We start from the raw sequence: 20,794 nt of genomic DNA, 5'->3' as shown, positions 1-20,794 counted from the left end.
CAGCAGCGCTGAGCCGTGTACGGAGAAGACGCTTCCCGAGGGAGGGAGTCTCTCGTGCGGGACAAAATCTGCCCCAGCAGATTCCAAGCTAAGGGAAATCTCTCCTTCCTCCTTTCCCGTGCTCTCCTTCGCTTTCCAACAAGCAGCAGAGAGGCAGGAACCTGCTTTTCCACCGCCTTTGGAAAGCGTGCGGTGAGGAACAGCCATGCCGAGGCCGTGGCGCCGTGAAGCCCTCCGGGAGCAGCCGTGCCCGTCCTCCCGAGGGACACAGCCCAGCCCGGGCAGCAAGTCCTTACCCAGATGAGGAGCTGCAGCAGCACCACGTTGCCCTTGCGGCAGGCCAGGTGCAGCGCCGTGCGCCCGTCGCCGTCCCCGCAGGTCTCGTTCACCTCCTCGCGCGTGCCGTGGGCCAGCAGCAGGATCACCGTCCGCAAGTCCTCCTCGGCCGTGGCCCTCAGGAGATGCTGGCCCAGAGAGAGCTCCAGGCACTGCAGCGGGGCGAGGAAGAGCTTCTGCTCGTACTTGGCGCGTATCCAGAGCTCTTTTTCTTCCCTAGGGAAGCCAGAGGGGACAGGTCACTCTCACCCGGTGTCACAGCCAACAGTGCTCAACCAACAAGGAGGTTGTTTCCCCTTTCAAATTTATGTCAAGAAAGCCCTTACGGGAACAGTTCACCCTAACCTTAGGAGCAGTTCACCCAAACCTTGTGTTTTTAGCAATATTTGTGTTGTCCACCTTACTGTTCCAGCGCTCGGGATCCTCCTTGATGGATGCTGTGCCCATGGGGTTGTAGGAGCATAACAGCCAGGAGGTCCTAAAAAGCCCTGGGCCAGCAACAGGTCAGGGCAAGAGCCCTCGGTGTCACAAAGACACAACAAGCAGCCGGGTTCCACTTTCAGGCTGAAAACACACTGCAAAAAAATGCACCCGATTTCTGTATCCCAGACCAGAAGTAACCAAATGGGGGCTTTGTCCCCCTCCAAGCTGAGTAATGCTCCCAAAGGCATAAGGATGATTCCTCTTGTTTTCCCAAAATTCAAACCAGTGCTTTGAAGCACCTTTTCCTCCTGACATATCAAAGAACCATCAGAAGCTTGCTGGTGCTATCAGGTTACAGCAGAACAAGGACTACAAACAAGGCCCTCCGCTCTCGCCATTTCAAAAATTACCATACAATTACATGATCTGAGAGCAGCAGCCCCAGACAAAAAAGTCCCATTTAGAGGTCCCTCAGGTAATCTGCTCAGCCTGTGAAAAGCACAAACATCACCTGAGCCAGGCAACTGGGTCCTGGTGACAGATTCTCTCCTCCGGAGTACAAAAGGCCAAGCTCTGTTTACGCCTTTCAGCCGTGTTTACACTGCTCCCAGTAATCTAGTGTCAGGTTAGCCCTAATCTGTTTTTAAATACTTATGTAAACATCTCCTTCCACCAGCAAATCTGGATTAGTTTTGCATCATTTCCTGGGACATGCGGAGTGACCTTGCTGTGACCTGCCTGGATGCTTTCAGGCACAGCTTCCCAAAGCAGCCACAGCTTCCCTGCCCCGGCCACAATTTGCCCCACAAACAGGGCCAGGGCTTCTCTTCAGAGCAAAAGTGCAAACAGAAAATTAACACAGAGAGTGCTTCTTTCACCTCAAGCCTCTGAGTGACTCCTGCAAGCTAAAAGACACACCAAAAAAAACCCCTCCACAACCCATTTGGGCAGTAGCAAATTAACCTTTGATGGCAGGATCTGATAAATGGAGTATGGCTGCAGGTATTCCAGATGGAGAGGAGGAAGAAAAGGAGTTCTGTTATCAGAATCTTTAATTCATGGTTTTTCTAATTACATTTTTTAAGGTAAAAAGCCAAACTAGAACCAGTGCCATGAACGGGATAAAGTGACATGCAATTATCTACAATAAAATGGGCATTCTTGCAACAGCTCTACTCCCAGTATCCAGCTAGATTATCTTCAAGGATGTTAGCAAAGATCTCACATGATTTTTAAACACACACAGAGGTATTGAGAGTATAACCAACACATCCACTACACGTTTAAAATGTGCCAGACTGGAAAATGAGGTGATTCAACCTGTGCTGTTCACCCACAGTAACACACAGCAGGGCTCTGGGAATTTATTTTTCATATGTCCATACATCCTAAAGGCAAAATACTCTTCAGATATGTAAGTAATATTTTCTTTAGCTTTGCCAAGGGTCTGCAAATGAATCTCCCTCTCCCCCAGACGATTTTTGGAGTGAGAGAAACTTTTGACTCCTATCAGAGCACTGCTTGCTCAAGAAGAAGTCCCTTTCTATTGAGAAAAAAAGTCACAAGTCTCTCACTTCCAACCACTATTCAGCCTAAACTGCAATAGTGAGGCTAAACAGAGAGAATAACTGCTTAGTTCAGGCAGAGGCTCTCCAAGCTTGAGGCAGCTTGAGGTTCACAAATCTATCAGCACCAATTTCACGTTTGCTGTGTGTCGCGTGGGCAACTCTGATGCTCCTGGAAGGATGCAAGAAAGAGAGATAGGAATGCCCCAGTCCTGCTCAGTTTTGTCCTACTGCCTCAAAAGGCTGGGGAAAGAACAGGAAACTTTAGAAGCCAATGTCACAGGAAGGGGAATGCTGCTACCTGCCTCAGTGCTGGGCACCAAATGAATTCAATCAGTAAGGTGCAGTTCCACCTTTGGAGTCACATCAAGGGTTGTGGTGGAATTATAAATCAAAATAAAGGTGTTTCGAGGCCTCAGATGTTCGGGGCAGCATGTCACTGACGTCAGTATGGAGTGAGATTCAGGTCTTTTCAAAAGTACAAACTGGGCACAAGGAAGATTTGGATGTTAGGGATGAAAACAAGATCTCATCAGAGGTAGGAGGAAAAGCACACTGGACTACACCTCATGGACAGCCACAACACACAGGGGCTGCTTTCCACTGAGCATCTAGAAAGCCAATGTCCACAAACATCCTGCCTCCATCTCTGGCACAAACCATTTAATTTGGATGGGAAGTCCTGGGGACTTTCCTGGGAGACAGCTGCAGCTCCGCCGCTCCCATTCATCTCAGAAACCCTGACAACAAGACATAAATACTGCAATTGTTGCTCTGATGCCCCAATTTCACTTCTGGGATCCACAGCTTGTCTTGGTTGAGGTTTCATTTCCCCCAAGGAAGGCCAGTCCAAGAGCAGAGTTGTCAGCAGTAGATCACTTAACCTCATTGCAGTTCCCCGGAGGACCACTGCTCACATCCCCTGTTAGTTAATGAGCTAAAAAATGAATTATTGGAGCGGTCAGCAATAAGCAGGAAGAGGAGGCACAGTGTTTCATTTCAGCCAGCGCTGACATACCTTTAAATAAATCAACTGAATAAGAGCACGAGGAAGTGTGAGGGAGAGCAACTCATCAGGAGAAAGACACTGAACCAGTCCCTAAAATAAAGGCTAGTAAATATTTCCCTCTTTTCCTCCCTTAATTGCAATCTGGGCAATTCTAAATGACCCTCTCCATACCAGACACTTCCAGCTGTAGCTGTCAAAGTCAAACCAAGACTCTTTTCAGACTCTTTCTTGGTTCCAAACCAAGAACTTTCAGCAGTGGAGTCCTTGTCTCAGGAGCAAATCAAAGTTCCTGTGCCATAGAAGAAACATCTTCACATGCTCTGATGGCCCCAATGACACCAAACGCTGGAGGAGGTCTGAGCTGCCTCTTCCTCATATGCAGCAAAATGAATAGATTATGAGCTCCTAGACAAACTTGGAGAAATGAACAACAGAGCCCTAAGAAGTTCTTTGAGCCTTTTCTCTCCAAATATCTGCACTCAAACCCTGACCTGTATCTGCCGGCACAGACTCCATACCTCACTGTGTTTGCCCCTCACACCAGGGGCACATACAGCAGAGGATCACTGCAGAAGACTCTACAGAAGCAGGAATGAGTCACCAGTCTTGCCCACAAAGTGCCACCAAGCTCTCTGCTCCTGCAGGAGTCTCCATCACTCGTGAACCCCGAGAACACACAGTGGTGTGAATAACGAAATCCCTGCTGCAGCAGCAACACTGTACATAGGTAAAAGGTTATTAGAAACAGATGAAAATTTCAGTTCTCAGTTTATTTTGATCTAATTAGGTGCTTGCTTCTCAAGATAACGTCCAATTATTTAAATTACTCTGCCAGCCACATCACATCATTATTATGTGGAAACATAAATACTGGGCACTGGAAGGGGGGAGGGTAAGCAGGGAGCATCAGAGAAGAGAAAAAGCAGATTTGCTTCCAGCACAGCCTCGCTCCAGGAGCTGCACTGTGTTCCCCAGCCGTGGGTTTGCACTGGAGATGCTCCTTGAGGAGCCCACATCCCACACAGCTCAGGCCCATCATGTGGTGCACTGGGTTTTCCACCCTACAAAGGCCATCAGAAGCCTCATCATGGTCGTATCCACTCTCCATCCTGACTGCTCCTCGCTCCCATTCACCTCTGCCTTCACCTCCATTTGTCCCTCACAGATTTTTGGTGGAGTCACATCAGGAAGCAAACAAGAAGAGGATGTGCAGGGTGGGAAAAAAAGTCGTGCTCATGCAGTGACCCAGAACTGCCTGAGTAGGCAACAGCACATGGCTGGAGAGCCTGGGAACTTGCCATCAGAATTCCACAGCTCCAGAGCAAGAGCAGCCTTGCTCTTCCCAAAGCATGACTAAAAGGATGACTAAAATGTCGTGTTGTTATCCAGAGTTACTCACCACTTGTTAAAAAGCTGGATCGAATTCTGAAGGTTGTATTAGAAAGACAGTGGACAGCAGGTATTTACCATGGCACAGCACTGATTTCCCACCACCAGAATAAGAGCAGGCTCCTTACAGGCACTTTGAAGTGAAGTTTTATCCTCCACACCTCTGACAACACTGAAAAGCTCCAGAATTTTTTTCATCCTTTCTTCTCTCTTGCTACAGGAACTAATTCTGTAAGAGAGGAGGCCTCTCAGAGGTGTCTCCATGGTGGCTGTGCAGGTGCTGTGCCCGTGTGTTGCCATTTCTGGTTGCTCACTGAAGTACAACCCTTTAACGCCGTGGTAACCTGGCCAGCTCAGCAAGAGCTCTGCCAAATTTCCTCTCCTGTTGGCCAGCTGACAAGGTTAATGTGTCTCTTCCAAGAAAATGAAGTAAATCTAACCCACTGCACCTCCCAAACTCCTGGAAGAGCCCCAGGATGTGTCATTAGCTTAGTGGTCCAGCACACAAGGAGCACACATCACCTAATGACCGGCGCTGGGCAGCTGCATGTGCCGGGGCTTCCTGATTAAACATCCCCCTCTGTGATGATCCCAATAAATGGCACTGCTTTGGACAGGGCTGGTGGTGCAGGGTTGGGGTGGGTAAAAGGAAAATGTTGAGGGTGGGGGCAGGATTGAAATGTTGGAGAAAGGTTCACGATGCTTTTAATTGCAACAGCAAAAGGGGGGAGAAGAAGAGAGGGTGAGAAGAAAGGGGCTAGCAGCAAGGAATTTCCAAAGTGCCTTCCTGCCCCGAGCAAAGCAGGAACTGGGAGGAGAGGCATGGAAGAGGAGCTGGGAACAATATGCTGAGAAAACACAGGGGCTTCCTCTCTCTCTGCAGGAGAAGACCCCTCTGCTGCATTGCAAAGGCAGCGCTGAGCAGCTGAGCGGCTCCGCGCCCCGCATGCCTCTCCGCCCGGCCGCGTTGCTAAGGGGGAAGGCACGAGCCCACCGGGAATATCCAGGTCCCTGGCAAACAAGAGGGCTCCAGACAGCAAACAAAGACCGATGGGTATTTATTCCTTAATTACTGAGAGCTTTGAAGAAACGGGCCCACTGTAAATCCTGCCCGCCCAGGGAACGGACCGCGATTTATGCGCGCCGGGGCAAAGAGGAAATAAATATCTCTCTGGCTCCTGATCAATATTATGAGTGTTTTGCCAAGCTACAGGGTGTTTTATGAGCTGTAAGGACAGAAAGGGACCATTAATAATTAAATAAAGTCTATCTATTAAGCTTATTACTTCTTACAAGTTAAACATCCCTGACGGACGAAGGGCAGCCCCATAGGAAAGCTGCGGATCAGCCAACCCGTGTCTTGCCGTGGACTCTGGTCCAAGTGAGCAGTGTGGTAACCCGGCCTGGAAATTATTTAGTTGCTGTCTGATGGGCAGCTTATCTGCCTGAGGACTGTGTTCAACCCACTTTTCAAATTTTGGTCCAGGAGACAGACAATTCAGCACTGCAAAGTCATGCCAAATTCAGGTTACTTCTACTCTCGGTCCTTTTCATCCAAACCAAATGGCACAAATCCCTGGAAGAGTTCAAGGCCAGGATCTGAGCACCCTGGGATGCTGGAAAGTGTCCCTGCCCACGGCAGGAGGCTGGAAGGAGATGATCTTGGTCCTTTCCAACCTGCACCATTCCAGGATTCTATGAAACGAAGGCGATTTCCCACCAGCAGCACCTCGTACTGTCAGGGACTCACTTCCTGAAGCCCCCAGCTTTGGACCTTCTCCACCATTAACTCTCCTATTCAGTTTTTCAGTTTTCCTTTCATAGCTGTGTGTTTCAGGGGGAAAAAAAAAAAAAAAGCCCTGCTGTGTGTGAGGGACAGAGATCATTCATTTGTGCAGAGCTCAACGTGCTTCTCAAATTAATCACGGCTTGCCTGACACTTACCAGTGTCATCATTACTCGGATTTGGTGGAGCTCCTCCACCTTTTTCCCTCTCTCCGGACAGCACTCCCCTACTCAGGGCTCCAAAACAGCTGCTGTTTCTGCACTTGTGGGTTGCCCCTCTGTGGAGTAAGCAGCAGCACTCCTTGAAGCGTTAATACACCCGCAGGATTTATCGCTGCCCAACATTAACGACCAGCCTGGCCAAGACATCAAGGTTTACTGACTTGAGGCTTTTCAGATAAATACCCTTCAATTGTGGGCTCTGATTTATCACAGAAAATTGCAGCCAACTTCTGTTTTCATTGCATGACACTCCATCTAATAATTTTTAAGGTTTACTCAATAAAATATATCACACCTGAGGTTTGCTCTGTGTAAAGTTAAGCAAAAATTGTGACACACAACAGCAGGGGATACTGTGGGTACTAAGATAAGGCTTATTAAGTTGAGAATAAAGACCCTAAGGGTGACAACTCTAAGCCCTGCAAGTTGTTTAAATCTTTTCTCAATAAAAATCCAGGTTTTTTTCTTTGTTCTGTACCATTATGTGAAATGAAAACAGTCCCTAGAGATTTAATAAAAATCTTGAAGAAGCCACAAGTTGTTCTTTTCCCCTAACCCCAAAAGCCCCAGAATTTTTTGAAACAGCATTGCCGGTGACATTTCAGAGGGAAAAACCCTAACAATGGTAAATCCTAAGGATTTAGAGCTCACCACAGTCCTGAGGAGACCACAAAGACAATCACAGGTCTGGAACACCTCTGCCATGAGGAAAGGCTGGGAGGATTGGGAATGTTCAGCCTGGAAAAGAGAAGGCTCAGGGGAGACCTAATTTTGGCCTTCCAGTTCAGGAAGGGAGTCAACAACAAAAATGGGGAGAGCTATTTACAAGGGTCTGGAGTGACAGGACAAGGGGGAATGGGTTTAAACTGACAGAGAGTGGGTTTAGATGGGATACTGGGAAGGAATTCCTCTCTGTGAGGGTGGGGAGGCCCTGGCACAGGGTGCCCAGAGCAGCTGTGGCTGCCCCTGGATCCCTGGCAGTGCCCAAGGCCAGGTTGGATGAGGCTTGGAGCAACCTGGGACAGTGGAAGGCGTCCCTGCCCATGGCAGGGGTGGAACTGGATGAGCTTTAAGATATTTTCCAACCCAAACCATTCTGTGACTGTGATTTTAAACACACAGATCGGTGAAAATAATTCAAAAAGCACCATGAAGAGTGGAAGAAGATGGGATTTCTCCTAAGGTGTCTAAGGAGAGACTTTACAAGAGTCTGGAATGCAAAACCCGCGAACAACAGCTCCCTCACACCCACCCTCTGCTGACCACAGGAAAGCTCCTGAGTTCAGGATCAGATTCCTTTTATATGTTGGCACATCGGTATCAAGGTAAACATCCACGCAAAATTTAACCCGAACCATATCACTGTGCTGGCTACCCGAAAAAAAAAGGCTGATAAATCAGTTATCACTTGTGGTTTTAGACACACAAGTGAACTGCTTCCATTTCTTGTGTGGTCAACCTCAATACTTGGGCACACCATAAATATTACCTAAAAAAAGCCAAAAGCTGCAACAGTTGCTTAGAAATGCTAAAACCAAGGAGTATATTTGCTTCTTGCCTGTTTTCAGTAATATATATATATATATATATATATATATATATATACAGAGAATAGTAATTGGAAACACGTTCCTAATGCATTTGATTACTCGTGTGTAACCACACTTAACCTGATGTCTTAAGTGTATAAATCAAACTGCATTGTGCCAGTACCTAAACACAGACTGGAAATTTCAATTTGCCATTTGATATACAGTCGCTCAGGTCAGAAGATTCCATTAATCTCCGATTTGTTAACACTAATTTTCTCCTACAGCAAAGCCTTGCTTAATGCAGCAGTGTTTTAAGTGGAGCTCGGGAAACCATTACTTATTTAAAAAAAAAAAAAAGGAAATTCCCTTCTCTCTTGTATTTTTGGGATGCTCTGACATTGGAAGGAAATTATGAATCTGACCCCCTGTTCTTAGAAGGCTAATTTAATATTTAATGATCTATATTATATTAAAGAATGCTATACTAAAACTATACTCAACTATACTAAAGAATACAGAAAGGATACAGACAGAAGGCTAGAAAGATACTAATGAAAAACTCGTGACTCTCCTCAGAGTCCGACACAGCTTGGCTGTAACTGGCCAATAAGTAAAAACAATTCACATGCAACCAATGAAACAATCACCTGTTGGTAAAAAATGTCCAAACACATTCCAAAGCAGCAAAAGACAGGAGAAGCAAATCAGATAATTATTGTTTACATTTTTCTCTGAGGCTTCTCAGCTTCCCAGGAGAAGAATCCCGGGCAAAGAGATTTTTCCAGAAAACATGACGGTGACACTTCTCCAAGGTGGCGGATGGGGAGCGACACACAAATATTGCAAGGCATAAATCTCAATAATCCGTGCCAGGTGGGAGATGGAGCGAGGTGGCTGGTGAGGTGCCCCCGTGGCTGAGCAGCGTGGCGTGCAGCAGGGCTGTGCTCCCCCCATCACACAGCATTAGGGATACCATAACAGTGGCTGACGTGAGCGGCTTCGGAACGGATCCCATGGCAAACACGCCGAGGAAGAGAAATGGAGCTTTTCCTCTGCTTGCCCTGCTGGAAAGTGGAGGAGCAGCAGAACTGAGAGTGCCTTATAAATAATGAGGGATGGGGGAAAAAACCACTTGGAGGGGTGTGGTAGTTTTGGGGTCCCCAGGACGAAGGAGGAATTGTGAATCTGACTCCATATTCTTAGAAGGCTAATTTATGATATTATGATATTATATTATGAAAGAATACTATATTAAAATTATACTAAAGAATAGAGAAAGTATAGAGACAGAAGACTAGAATGATCATGAAAACTCATGACTCTCTCTTCCAGAGAGAGTCACCCGCAGGATTTATCGCTGCCCAACATTAACGACCAGCCTGGCCAAGACATCAAGGTTTACTGACTTGAGGCTTTTCAGATAAATACCCTTCAATTGTGGGCTCTGATTTATCACAGAAAATTGCAGCCAACTTCTGTTTTCATTGCATGACACTCCATCTAATAATTTTTAAGGTTTACTCAATAAAAGATATCACACCTGGACCTGACACAGCTGGACGTGATTGGTCATTAAGTTAAAACAATTCACATGAGACCAATCAAACAATGACTAGTTGGTAAACAATCTCCAGACCACATCCCAAAGCAGCAAAAACAGAAGCAATCGGATAATTATTGTTTTCATTTTTCTCTGAGGCTTCTCAGCTTCCTAGGAGAACAAGTCCTGGCAAAGGGATTTTTCTGAAAATACGACAGTGACAGAGGGGGTTGACAGACTTCCAGAGTAGAAAGAACTCAAATGAGAGTTTGCTCGAGGCTTCCATCATACAATCAATAAGGTGGGAAAAGACCTCTAGGATCATCAAGTCTAACCGATCCAAAATGGAAAAAGCACATTGTGGGCTCCAGAAGAACTCAGTCTTTACTAGAGGATCAAAAACTGGAAGAGGACGGTCTAATTGCAGCACCTCACAAAGACCTTCAGATATGTTTCCTGATCCTTTGTTAGCAGTAACTCCACAGTTTGGTTTGCAAGGAGAAAACAAAAATCCTTTCATGGGGCTTTAATGGCATCTTAATTCCAGTAGAAGCAGTAAGATGATGCTCTTTGGAGTATTTGGGAAAGAAGAACACCCTCCAACCATTACACTGAATTTATGTAAGACATAAAAGAGAAAATACAAGTAATAAACATCGTATTTGAGCACAGACTCTGAAGAAAAACACATTTGGAACAGCAAGTAAATAAAACCAACTGCTTGCTCTGCACAAGTCAGCAGTGGCAGGCAGGCAAGCTTGGAGGGAAAGGTCCAGGGGTTGGGAGGCAGCCGGACGATCCCCGTGGGCAGCCTTTCTGGGATCTACATTCCAGAGATGCTGCAGAGACCTCTCCACTGTTCAGCTCTTCCCAAGCGACTTGGAGCTCTTCCTTCTGCTCCCCTCACCTTCTGATGTCTCCTCATTTGCATCCCAAGTACCACAGAATCCTGAAGTTTGGAAAAGACCTCCAAGATCGAGTCCAACTTTCAACCAAACACCATGGTGCCCAAGGCACTTATTTCTGTGTCCACTCATTCCTTGAACACTTCCAGGGATGGCGACTCCTCCACCTCCCTGGGCAGCCCTTCCAATGCTTAACCACTTTCTTAGCGATGAAATTTCCCTAATATCCAATCTGAACCATCTCACTGATGCCAATGACTCTACAGAAATTGTTGATGTCATTAGACCCTTCCAGCAGTCTCATTTATTAATGGCTGTTTTTATTTAGGAAAAACTATGCCTTTTTTGGCAAGGTGGAGATCCCAAAGTACTCCCTCCGTTCAGCAAGTGATGGGACTTCCCTGCACCTGTTTTAGTGGACTGCAAGTGTTTGATGCCCTTCTCAAACCATAAATCATAATTAGTTAAAAAAAGACTGTTGGTGGACTTGCTCATGTGTCTGGAAAAGCCAAGTGGATAAAGAATTTCTTTAGAATAAAAAGGGATGAAGACTTGAGAATCCTCAGCAGTTAATACCCAGAGAAATCCATGAGGTTCCTCTGACTAAAAAACTGAAATCTCAATGATTTTTTTGTTTGTTTGTTTGTGCATTTCCAACAATGGGATGTGCAACACTAGGGTTGCCCAAATGTGTCCCAAAAAGGTGAGACTAGAGATGGATGTGGCTTTCAGAAGACATGGAAGTGCTCAGGTCCTGCTGAAGCTTTTCCAGTGTACTTCTGCCTATTAATCACTTGCAAAGCTTTAGGCTTTTATGATTTACAAGCCATAAGGTGGATGTTTGACAGTGGGAAATCCACAGAAAACCTGACAGCAAAGAGAATCTGCACCGGGGACACCTGCCAAAAGTGACAGCAAGTTCCACTTGGAGAGCGACTCAGAGAGAGCTGTGCAGGGATTTAAAGGCTGAATTAAAGCCAGAATTGAGGAATTAAAGCCTCTTGCCCAAGTGTTTCTGGTGCATAAGTGCTCTCTCTCTCTCTCTCTCTCTCTCTCCCAGCTACTTCCCTGCAAATTCCTCTTCAGGCCACATTTGGAAATTATTTAAAAAAGATAAAATATCCCTAATCTGTTACCAATTAGAAGAAACATGTGAATATTATTTTCTAATTTGTGACTCAATCTTAAAAGTGAACTCACTGAAATAATTACACTGGCTCCTGAATATTCCTATTGTGCTCCTGAAAAAAAAAAATCCAAAAACGAACAGTGGGTATATCCTCTACTGCCCGAGATGCCCTGGGGCTGAATGTATCAATAAGAACCATCAAAGCCCTGGATGTGGACTGCCAAAAAACCTGTAATTTCTGCTCCCTGGCAGCTGCAGCCCAGGGGCTGCCAAACAGACTCCTTCCCTCCTAATGGTCTTTGTGCAGCTTGGGCTTGTGGCGAGTCAGGATGAGCCAAGGAGGCCCAAGCTGAGTGGCCAACACAAGGTGTCCAAGCTGTCCACTGCACAAGTGACCCCTTCCAGTTGCAGGAGCTCTGAGCCAGGATTTACGAGAGCAGCAATGGAGATTTCTTTGTAAAACCCAGACGCGGCACGACTTGAGTGAGTAACTCCTGAAAATTGGTAATTTCCTGGTGGTTAGCAGGAGAAGGCCCACCAATGGGGAAGCAGAGGCTGCTAATAAATTTATAGTGCGTTATATGCCAATTAGACCCCCTCAGCCCTTCAAGAGGCAGCACCACCAATCAGGTTATCATGCCACAAATGTACTCTTTAGGGCTGAGCTCATCACAAATCAATCCTGCATTTCAAGTGCAATTTTCATTAGCGTTGCCCGGGACCGCACTGGTGAAACAATGCAGGCAGGTATTCTCCTTCTCCCCTCAGAGCACCCTTCCCTAATGCCTTGTGCTTAGCTATTTGCTGCTTCTCGTGCACAGCCACGTCTCAACTTCAAATGGTAAATAATCATTTTGAATACCACATTAATCCTGCGCCGAAGCAGATTTATTACACGCGTCACACGCGGGAGTTTCGCCGTCACTCGCAAGCCAGCCGTGAACCCCGTGCTTAAATTACATCCTTGTACCTGACCATGCACCATGCAAGGCTCTGTCAATACCAGCAATCAGCAGCTCCCTCAGCTTCTCACCCTGTGACATCCACAAGTGTCATTTGGGAATTCAGAGAAAGGAAAAATACACCAATAAATACTTTGTAAGGTTCAGCATCTGCTTTGAACGTCTAGTCAAAGCTTAAATCGCAGCTTTTCCTCTGTGCAAGCAACACTGCATTTTGGATGCTCTTCTTTGCTTTATTTTTGCTGAACAAGGCCAGAAACAGCGTTTAGTTTTAGCTTTGTAACCTATGGCAGCACAGAGATGCCTCCTGCTCAGGAACACAGGGAACCTGAGTCACCAGGAACGCATTTTCCTTTTCTTTTGTTCTCAAGCCAGGTACAGACCTTGGAGAAGCACATGCAGAAACCTATCAGAGAATATCCTGAGCTGGAAGGGACCCACAAAGGTCATCAAGTCCAACCCCCTGGCCCTGCATGGACACCCCAACAATTCCAGCCTGTGCATCCCTGAGCGTGATATCCAAATGTTCCTTGAGCGCTCCTGCAGGCCTAGGGCCATGACCAACCCAACCTGACCCAAGCCTAGGTAGGGTTACAAATGTAACATACATGTTGGGCGGACTTAAAGAACAAGGACCTCCTAATGCAAGAATTCCCAAAGCAAACTTCACTTCCCTGCTTCTCAGCCAGGCAAGGTCCCCTCGAGTCATGGCAGGACCAAATTTTACTTCTTAAACTGCCCCGGCCCCCAGTCACTCTAAATTTTTATGGAGTCTCTTTGCAAAAAAACCTCAGCGTAGGAAGAGCAGTGCCTGATGCCCCAAGCCTTGGGCTGTCACCTGCATCTTATTTCTACTTAACCTCTTAAATAACATTGGAATTCACTTTGTCCCCTGATGGGCGCTGTAATGAGAACCTCCTGTCAATCACGGCTCCATTAGCCGGGACAGACTTCCACTTCCTGAAACAATTTATTGGATTCCCAGCAGCGAATGGGCCTGGCTCCTTTTGAGCCGGGTTTTTTTGGGGAGCTATTCAGCGGGAGCGGGTGTCCCTTCTGTCCCTGCTGCGCGGGGCATTGTTCCCCCCGTGGCTCATGGAAACGGCTTCCTGAGCTGACCCACCTCTCCTTGTCCCGGCCAGGCCGAGTGTTTGCCAAAAACTTCTTTGGGCTGCTCAGTTCAGCGGCGCAACACAAAACCCACCAGCTGTTTCCAGCCACTGGGGCAGGGGGAGAAGCCAATCCTGCTGTTAACCCCTTCCCAACGAAAGCCCGGAGACCTGGAGCCCATGGTCCCCAGGGCAGAGGAGCAGGGACTCCGAGGTAGCTCCCTCTTCCTTAAAAAGCAGGATCTGCTCTCATTTAGCATGAAACTAAAGGCAATTTTGTTTTCCTCTTCCTCTCTCTTGGTTGCAACTCAAATTGCAGCTCAAAGAAAAAAAATCTTACTAATAGAGGCTAAAACCACTTTGGTTGGAACATTATCTTGAGAGGAGAATTTCCATTTCCCTAAGTGTGTGCAGTCCTTACGAGGTTCATTTGCAATGAGTCTCTCTGTTTTGATGAGATAATAAAATGCATTTTATTTAAAAATATCTCCATTTCCACCCCCCCAAAGGAATTTAAATGGTCAGTTAATCTTTCTGCTTCAGAAACAACCCACTGAGTAAATAAAAGAGGGCTCAAGATTATATAAACCAAGATTTTTTCCTATTCTAACACTGGTCTCGAAGACTAAAATACAGATGTACCTGGGCATTGGCTGCGTGCCTTTTTAGTATAAATCAGTTTAACTTTTAGCCTGGGAAAGGGAAAAAAAATGGCAACAAGATGATAGTTATCTCCAGCCTTCTGTGATTCTCGAGTCAATAGTAAATGGGGGGACTCGTTAGTGCCATAGTGATTCAATCAGGATGAAATTATGCAGTCATGTAAGAAATAATATCTATTAGGCTAATTTAATCAACGAATACTTTACAGATGAATTAGAATGCAGAATCCAATTATTTCAAACATTTGGACTGTCAGCCGCTGTGTTTTTGAAGCGGTGGAGGGGGAGAAAAGGAAGGCTTAAGGATCCTTTCAAGACCAGGGTGGCTGGGCTGTGTTTGCAGCAGGAGAGCTGAAAACAGCAGAAAAACTGACAACCACAATCAGCACCTTCCCTGGCTCCTGGGGCACCTTCCTCTGGGATGCTGGCACGGACAGCTGGATCTGCTCTTTGCACCGGGTCACAATGACTGTCTCCAGTCTTGGTGATTCCCCTGGCCAGCCAGCCTTTAAAAGGAAGGTTTACACCCTAATGTCAAGGGGTCTTTTGTTACTGGGAAGGGAAGATGTGCCCCTGGTTGGTGCACAACACCCTGGTGCTGCCCAGCTCCATGAATTGCAGGTGGCATTTATTCCCTTGGAAAACCAACGTGCTGCTTTATGGCACCGTGCAAAGAGAAATGGGACAGACAGAACTACTACCAGAAGGGGAAAATGGTTAAAACACCACTTGACTCAAAAAGGAGGGGACAAAACTGGGGGCTGTGAGTACACAAACCAAGAGACTCATCTGCTCTGCTGATGCTCTGTCAAACCATGACAGGATCATGAAGCTTGCCAGAAAACCATCAGTGCTCCACCAAGGAGACTTAGGGATTGGCTTCTCGCTGTAGAATAAAGGCACATCCCACCCTCTCTGTGGAGAATTTTCTCCCCACTCCACTGGAATTGCTGTTTCATAAAGAAACAAGAGCAGCCACCCTCTGTGTTTTGAAAATCAGAATGGCTTGTCTTGGAAGGGACCTTCAATACCATCCCGTTCCTACCCCTCTGCCATGGGCAGGGACACCTTCCACTATCCCAGGGTGCTCAGAGCCTCATGGAACATCTCACAGAGATGGTCTGATGATCCATTTACCATCACAGCAGTTATTTCAAGAGCTGAAGATGGCAAAGGTGCATGTTTTCGTGTTCAAGTCCACAGCACAAAGAGACATTTCCCTCCCTCTCTCATTATTAGTAGAAGCCACTTGTTTGTACAGAGAAAACCAAGAAAGTGATGGATACTTTAACCACGTGGAATATCTTTTACAAAGAGCTGAAAGAACTTCACAACGGAACTTAAACTGAAAAAATCCATTTCATTCTCTGTGCTCCAGCATTTCTTTTGAGTATTTGAGTGATACCATGAAGAACAGAGCAAACCTGGTGCCTGCTGCAGAATGTGGATGCCCCACTGCTCTGTAAGCTCTGCGTACGATTCCCAACGTACCTGTGATCCAAACATTCTTCTGCCCTGTCATCTGAAGCAGTAAATGGACTCTCTTGCTTATTTAAACATTTAATGCTCTTCTGATGCCCAAATTATGCCTGTTTCCCATGATGGATTAGCACAGAATACAGCAGTGACAATTTTCTGCAATCTGCAGAGTATCAAATTTTGATTACTTCAGGAGGAAAAAGTAAAGTTATAAGCAAACTGATTGATAAGGAGCAGAGGAATACTTCATGTGGTGGCTCATTGGGAGCCTTGATGAATGCCTGGCAGGACTGTGATGAGTACCCACAGAAGACATGCAATAACTCTGAGGAGATTTAAGGTATTTATTGCTCAAATAAAACAAAACCAAGTGACATGAGTAGGTGAAGTAGCACCGGGTGATTACAATCTGCTGATCAAGACCAAGTGCAATTCCAATTTTTTTTGCACAGCAAAAAAAACCAAACTAATTCTCCAGCTTGCCTACAGAACACTGATGGTTATTTTGGGAATTTTGGATGCTGGTTTTCTTCAATAAGGAATGGCGTTGTTTCAGTGCCAGGTCTTTATGGAGGATTATCATCCAGTTAATGCTGGCAGTTGTTCTACTTCTGGGTGTCAAGTTATTTAGCAGGTACCTTCTTAAGATAAAGTGATAATATCTATCTATCTATCTATCTATCTATCTATCATCTATCTATCCCATAAAGCTGTAATATTTATAAAATATATAAGGTGTGACTTGGTTTACTTGAAGGTTCTTCCCAACCTTACTGATTCTATGATTTTCTCTCTCTCTCTACATGCACACATTCCCTGGGCCCCACTCTCTTCCAGCAGCAGCTTCACCAGCTGTGAGACTGAGGAATTCCCAAAGGAGGATCCCTGACACAGTGCAGGCACTGCCTTCTGCTCCACAGCAAGGTGTAGAGAGAGCTCCTCTGAAGGGAAGAACTGCTCTCTCCTCAATCACAAATCTCCCTGGTCCAGGGCTTCCCCAGCAATGTTCCTGTCAACAATCTCCCTGTGCTGGCAGAGGCAGATGTGACCCCTTTGCTCTGGAACAGCTGCTGAGCTGTGTCTCTGGGAGAATCCCTAAAGCTCTCCCTGAGTGTGAAGGGACTTTGCACTAAAAGCATCTTCCCCAAAACAGTTCAGACCGAGGGAACCTTCTGAGAGAGACAAGGGAGGAAAAAAGCCACCAGAGAAGAGCATGATGCATTTGAATGGAGAGTTGGATCAGCAGCACCTTCTCCTTCAGAGAGGGGAGCTCACCTGAGCCCACAGCACTGTTCTGCTGTTAAAAAAGGCACTTGCAGTTAAGCTGTGAAAAGAACAGATTTTTTTTTTTTTATTTTCAGTTTACTATTTCTGGGCGGGGTTGATGGATGTTTTGGACAGAAGAGGCTGAAAGGAGGCTTGTGAGCCAGGATGATTAAAACAGTTGTCTTGAGCCGAGTTTGTCTATTGTGAAAAGAAGTGGGGGAGACTCCAACCAATCCATCAGCAATGCACCGCCAGCAGACGCAGGCACTGATCAGGCACGACAGCTTTGCAACAGGTTTGAAATGCAAGTGCAGTAAAACTAGCCTGCCTGTCTGTGTGTGTTTGGGAAAGCTGCCCAGGAGCTGAAGCATCCTGGAGATTTTCAGCTTTTCCAGCTCCAAGAGTCAGCATGGGAACACCAGTGGCTTTGGTGACACTCCAAGGAGGATAAAGAAGATCCTGTTGGTAAAAAAAAGGATGCTTGAAACTCCCAGTGTGAGAACATGGTGAATTTGGAGGATTCTTTGATGTGGTATTTAGGGACCAGGCAGTGCTGGGTCAAGGGTTGCACTTGATGACCTTGGAGGGCTTTCCCAACTTTACCCATTCCATGAATCCATGATATTTTAGATGCAAAGCACAACCCAAAGGCAGGGTGTGTGCATTCCCAGCTATCCAAACAGACCATGCCAGAGCAAAGACCAAGGACCTGCTGCTTTCCCTGCAAAATGCCTGGACTTTCCAGGGCCATCACATATCCCAGATCACTTGCCCTCTGCTGATAATGCTTAGGATGAGACTCCTACGCTGTATCAACCCGTTTTGTTTACTGTAAAATATTCTTCCACCCTGAAGGAAAAGGAATTAGTGATTATTCTGAGATCTAAACAATGTGACACTTAGCTGGGTATTTTGCACAGCTTTATAGTGGGAAAAAAAATTGCTATTGTTGATGTGATCTGGCAATCAAAATGTTTTCCATCTGACAAACACCAGGCAGCTCCCACCAACAGTCAGAAGGAGCTCTGTAGAATTCCTGAGCATTTGTTTTTTAGCTCCTGGATGAAACCAGAATGGATGGAGCACTGAGAACTGCTGGGTGAGACTCTAAATTGCATCTTGATGGGCATCTGATCCCAGTCCCTGTGAGCTGAGTGCCAGCAGTCGCAGCAATCCTGATGTTTGCTTACGGTCTGTCTTTTGGGAATGGCTTCCGAGGGATGCAACAACCTGGCAGCTACTTCCAATCCTGCCTGGATGCTTGGGAAAAAAGCTACAGCTCCCTCCGAGATCAAGTGGGCAGCAGCCCCTTCACAGGAACTGGTCTATGAGCTACCACCACATGTCTAATTAATGACCCTGCCGGTCGCAGCTGGAAGAGCTGAGCTGGGGGTGATTAATTAAATTAGCTGGCAGAGGAAATTACAGTGGAAAAGCCAAAGTTTGATTGCTCCATAATTAACCACAGTGCAAATAATATCTGCATCTATAACTTCCAGCGATGAGATCAGAAGCCAATTGAATTTGGCACTGATTGAAGCTGTAAATATCCCGTGGTGAAAAATGATAGGTTTGTTCTGAAGGGAAAACTTACAGAAATGGACATCCAGCGGATGCAGGAGGGGAGCAGGGGACAGGGAGGGAAGAGCACTGGAATTAGATCTTCATCTCAGCTGATTTCTGCAGTTTTCTGCAGTGCTAAGAGGACTCAAGGTGAAACAGGAAGAAATAGTTTAAACTTGGAATGCCGTGAGATTCCTTACCAGAGCTTTGGTGAATCTACAAAGCAAAAGGCACTGAGATCATCCCATCCCCTGCCTTGCTCCACAGCCTGTGGTGGGAATCACTGCTTTCCTTGGGAAAAGACTGCACAGCTGAAGAAATACCCAACCCAAACACCTCCTCCCTGTTCCTGCATCCTCCATCCCCCACTCCTGCTCTTAGGAGCACTTTGTTGAACTGCAAGATCCCATTTTTCCACGGAGATCACCTCCAAATGCCTGCAAACCCCTCCATCCCCCTCTAAATCATTAACATTTCATTAACCCCCTTAAACATCTCCTGCCACTCACTGAAGGCTTGAAACTTTTCTTACCATTCTTCTCCAAAATTCTCTATTTTGGCAAGTTATGTACCCACCTCAATCTTGCATCACGTTGGACTACTGTGAGTCTCATCCCCCTTCCACTGCAGGTGAGCTCTGGCTTAAAGAAAGCTCAGATTTTTAAATTGTGGTCTGAAATGCAACCCCTCAAATCCCAAAATGAACCAAGATTTTTTTTCCATGCTTCTCAAACTGCTGTCCAATGTACTTTCATAAAAACTGCATGATCCAGGAAATATTTAATTTTCATTTTTTTAAAGCAGTGAAACCAATTTTCTTGAGTGTTGGGTAAAGCGCACTGTATACACATACAAGACAGCATTTCATATTTTGTGTATTTTATTCATGTTTTTATACATTATCTTGAATTTATCAAGGATATTATACATATGCTTGATAAATTTTTGATAAATATAAAATATATGCTTGACCATATTATATTTACCTGATAATTATGTTTCTCCAAACAAAGGGAATTCACTTTGTGTGGACCAGAATCCTCCCCTGAACCAAATTTGTGCTGCTCCAGACCATAATACTCCTGTGGGTATTGGCACCTACTTGGCCATCAAACCCTCCTCACAGGGCACCCCAGTACAAAAAATACAGTTCCACAAAAAACCAACAGCACAATATTTAATTGTGAACACACAAGTCTTGCATTTCTTTCTGAAAATGTGGGGAATCACAAAACCAGCTCATTTTTAATGTGCTTCATTACTCCTGGCTGACAACACAACTTTCTGGGGTGCCCTGAGAGCCTTCCCTGTAAGCTGGGTTGGTTCCTGCACGTCCCATTAGTGGTGTGGCTGTAAAAAATGCAAACCAAACCTCTCCCCCCAGGATGCCAAATGCACTTTGCTCTCACAAAACACCACATTTGATGGTGGAGGCTATCTTCCTGCTACTTCTGAGGCATCCCATGTTCTCCCCTGCCTCTTGTTCCACGTCTGAACACACACATTGGTATCAAACGAGCTGTGTGACTCCCCTAAAATGCAAATGTGGCAGCAAACACCAGCTAAAAATCAGCTTTGGGTAAGTATCAATTTCAGGAGTCCCAAAACTTTGTCAGAAAAGCCATTCTCATCTCTCATTTCACTTGGAGCATTCCCACCACGCATCCTGCACATCCCTAAACCTTGTCTGCTCCTTCACACCTCCCAAACACCCCTTGTGAAACACACCATGACCTTAAAAAAAAAAAAATTAAAATGTTAGTGACTGATTTTTAACGAAAAAACCTCTGCATTTCAAAGGGTCTTTTGGCTGCTGAGTTTATCCAGCCTTCAAATAAATTTTGTGTGATGGTGTCCACAGCTGAAACCAGAGCTGGGAGCACCTACACCAACCCAAACTGGAGTTCCACCACTCAAA

The 20,794-nt window shown here is 45.8% G+C and overlaps 1 protein-coding gene across 9 annotated transcripts in view; it reads right to left on the bottom strand.

Annotated features, from left to right (window-relative positions):
* Nucleotides 1-20,794, bottom strand: part of AGAP1 (ArfGAP with GTPase domain, ankyrin repeat and PH domain 1) — a 309,204-nt gene that overhangs the window by 8,136 nt on the left and 280,274 nt on the right. For all 9 annotated transcript variants that reach the window (XM_041464142.1, XM_041464145.1, XM_041464148.1 and 6 more), the window contains one exon: nt 297-552. In XM_041464142.1, the coding sequence (XP_041320076.1) occupies nt 297-552 (256 nt within the window). The remainder of the gene's footprint in view (nt 1-296; nt 553-20,794) is intronic.

Source organism: Pyrgilauda ruficollis, unplaced genomic scaffold (assembly GCF_017590135.1).
Source record: "Pyrgilauda ruficollis isolate IOZ18807 unplaced genomic scaffold, ASM1759013v1 scaffold172, whole genome shotgun sequence".
In the NCBI taxonomy this organism is placed as follows: domain Eukaryota; kingdom Metazoa; phylum Chordata; class Aves; order Passeriformes; family Passeridae; genus Pyrgilauda; species Pyrgilauda ruficollis.
Note: the sequence above shows the minus strand (reverse complement) of the source record. Positions and strands in the feature narration are given on the sequence as shown.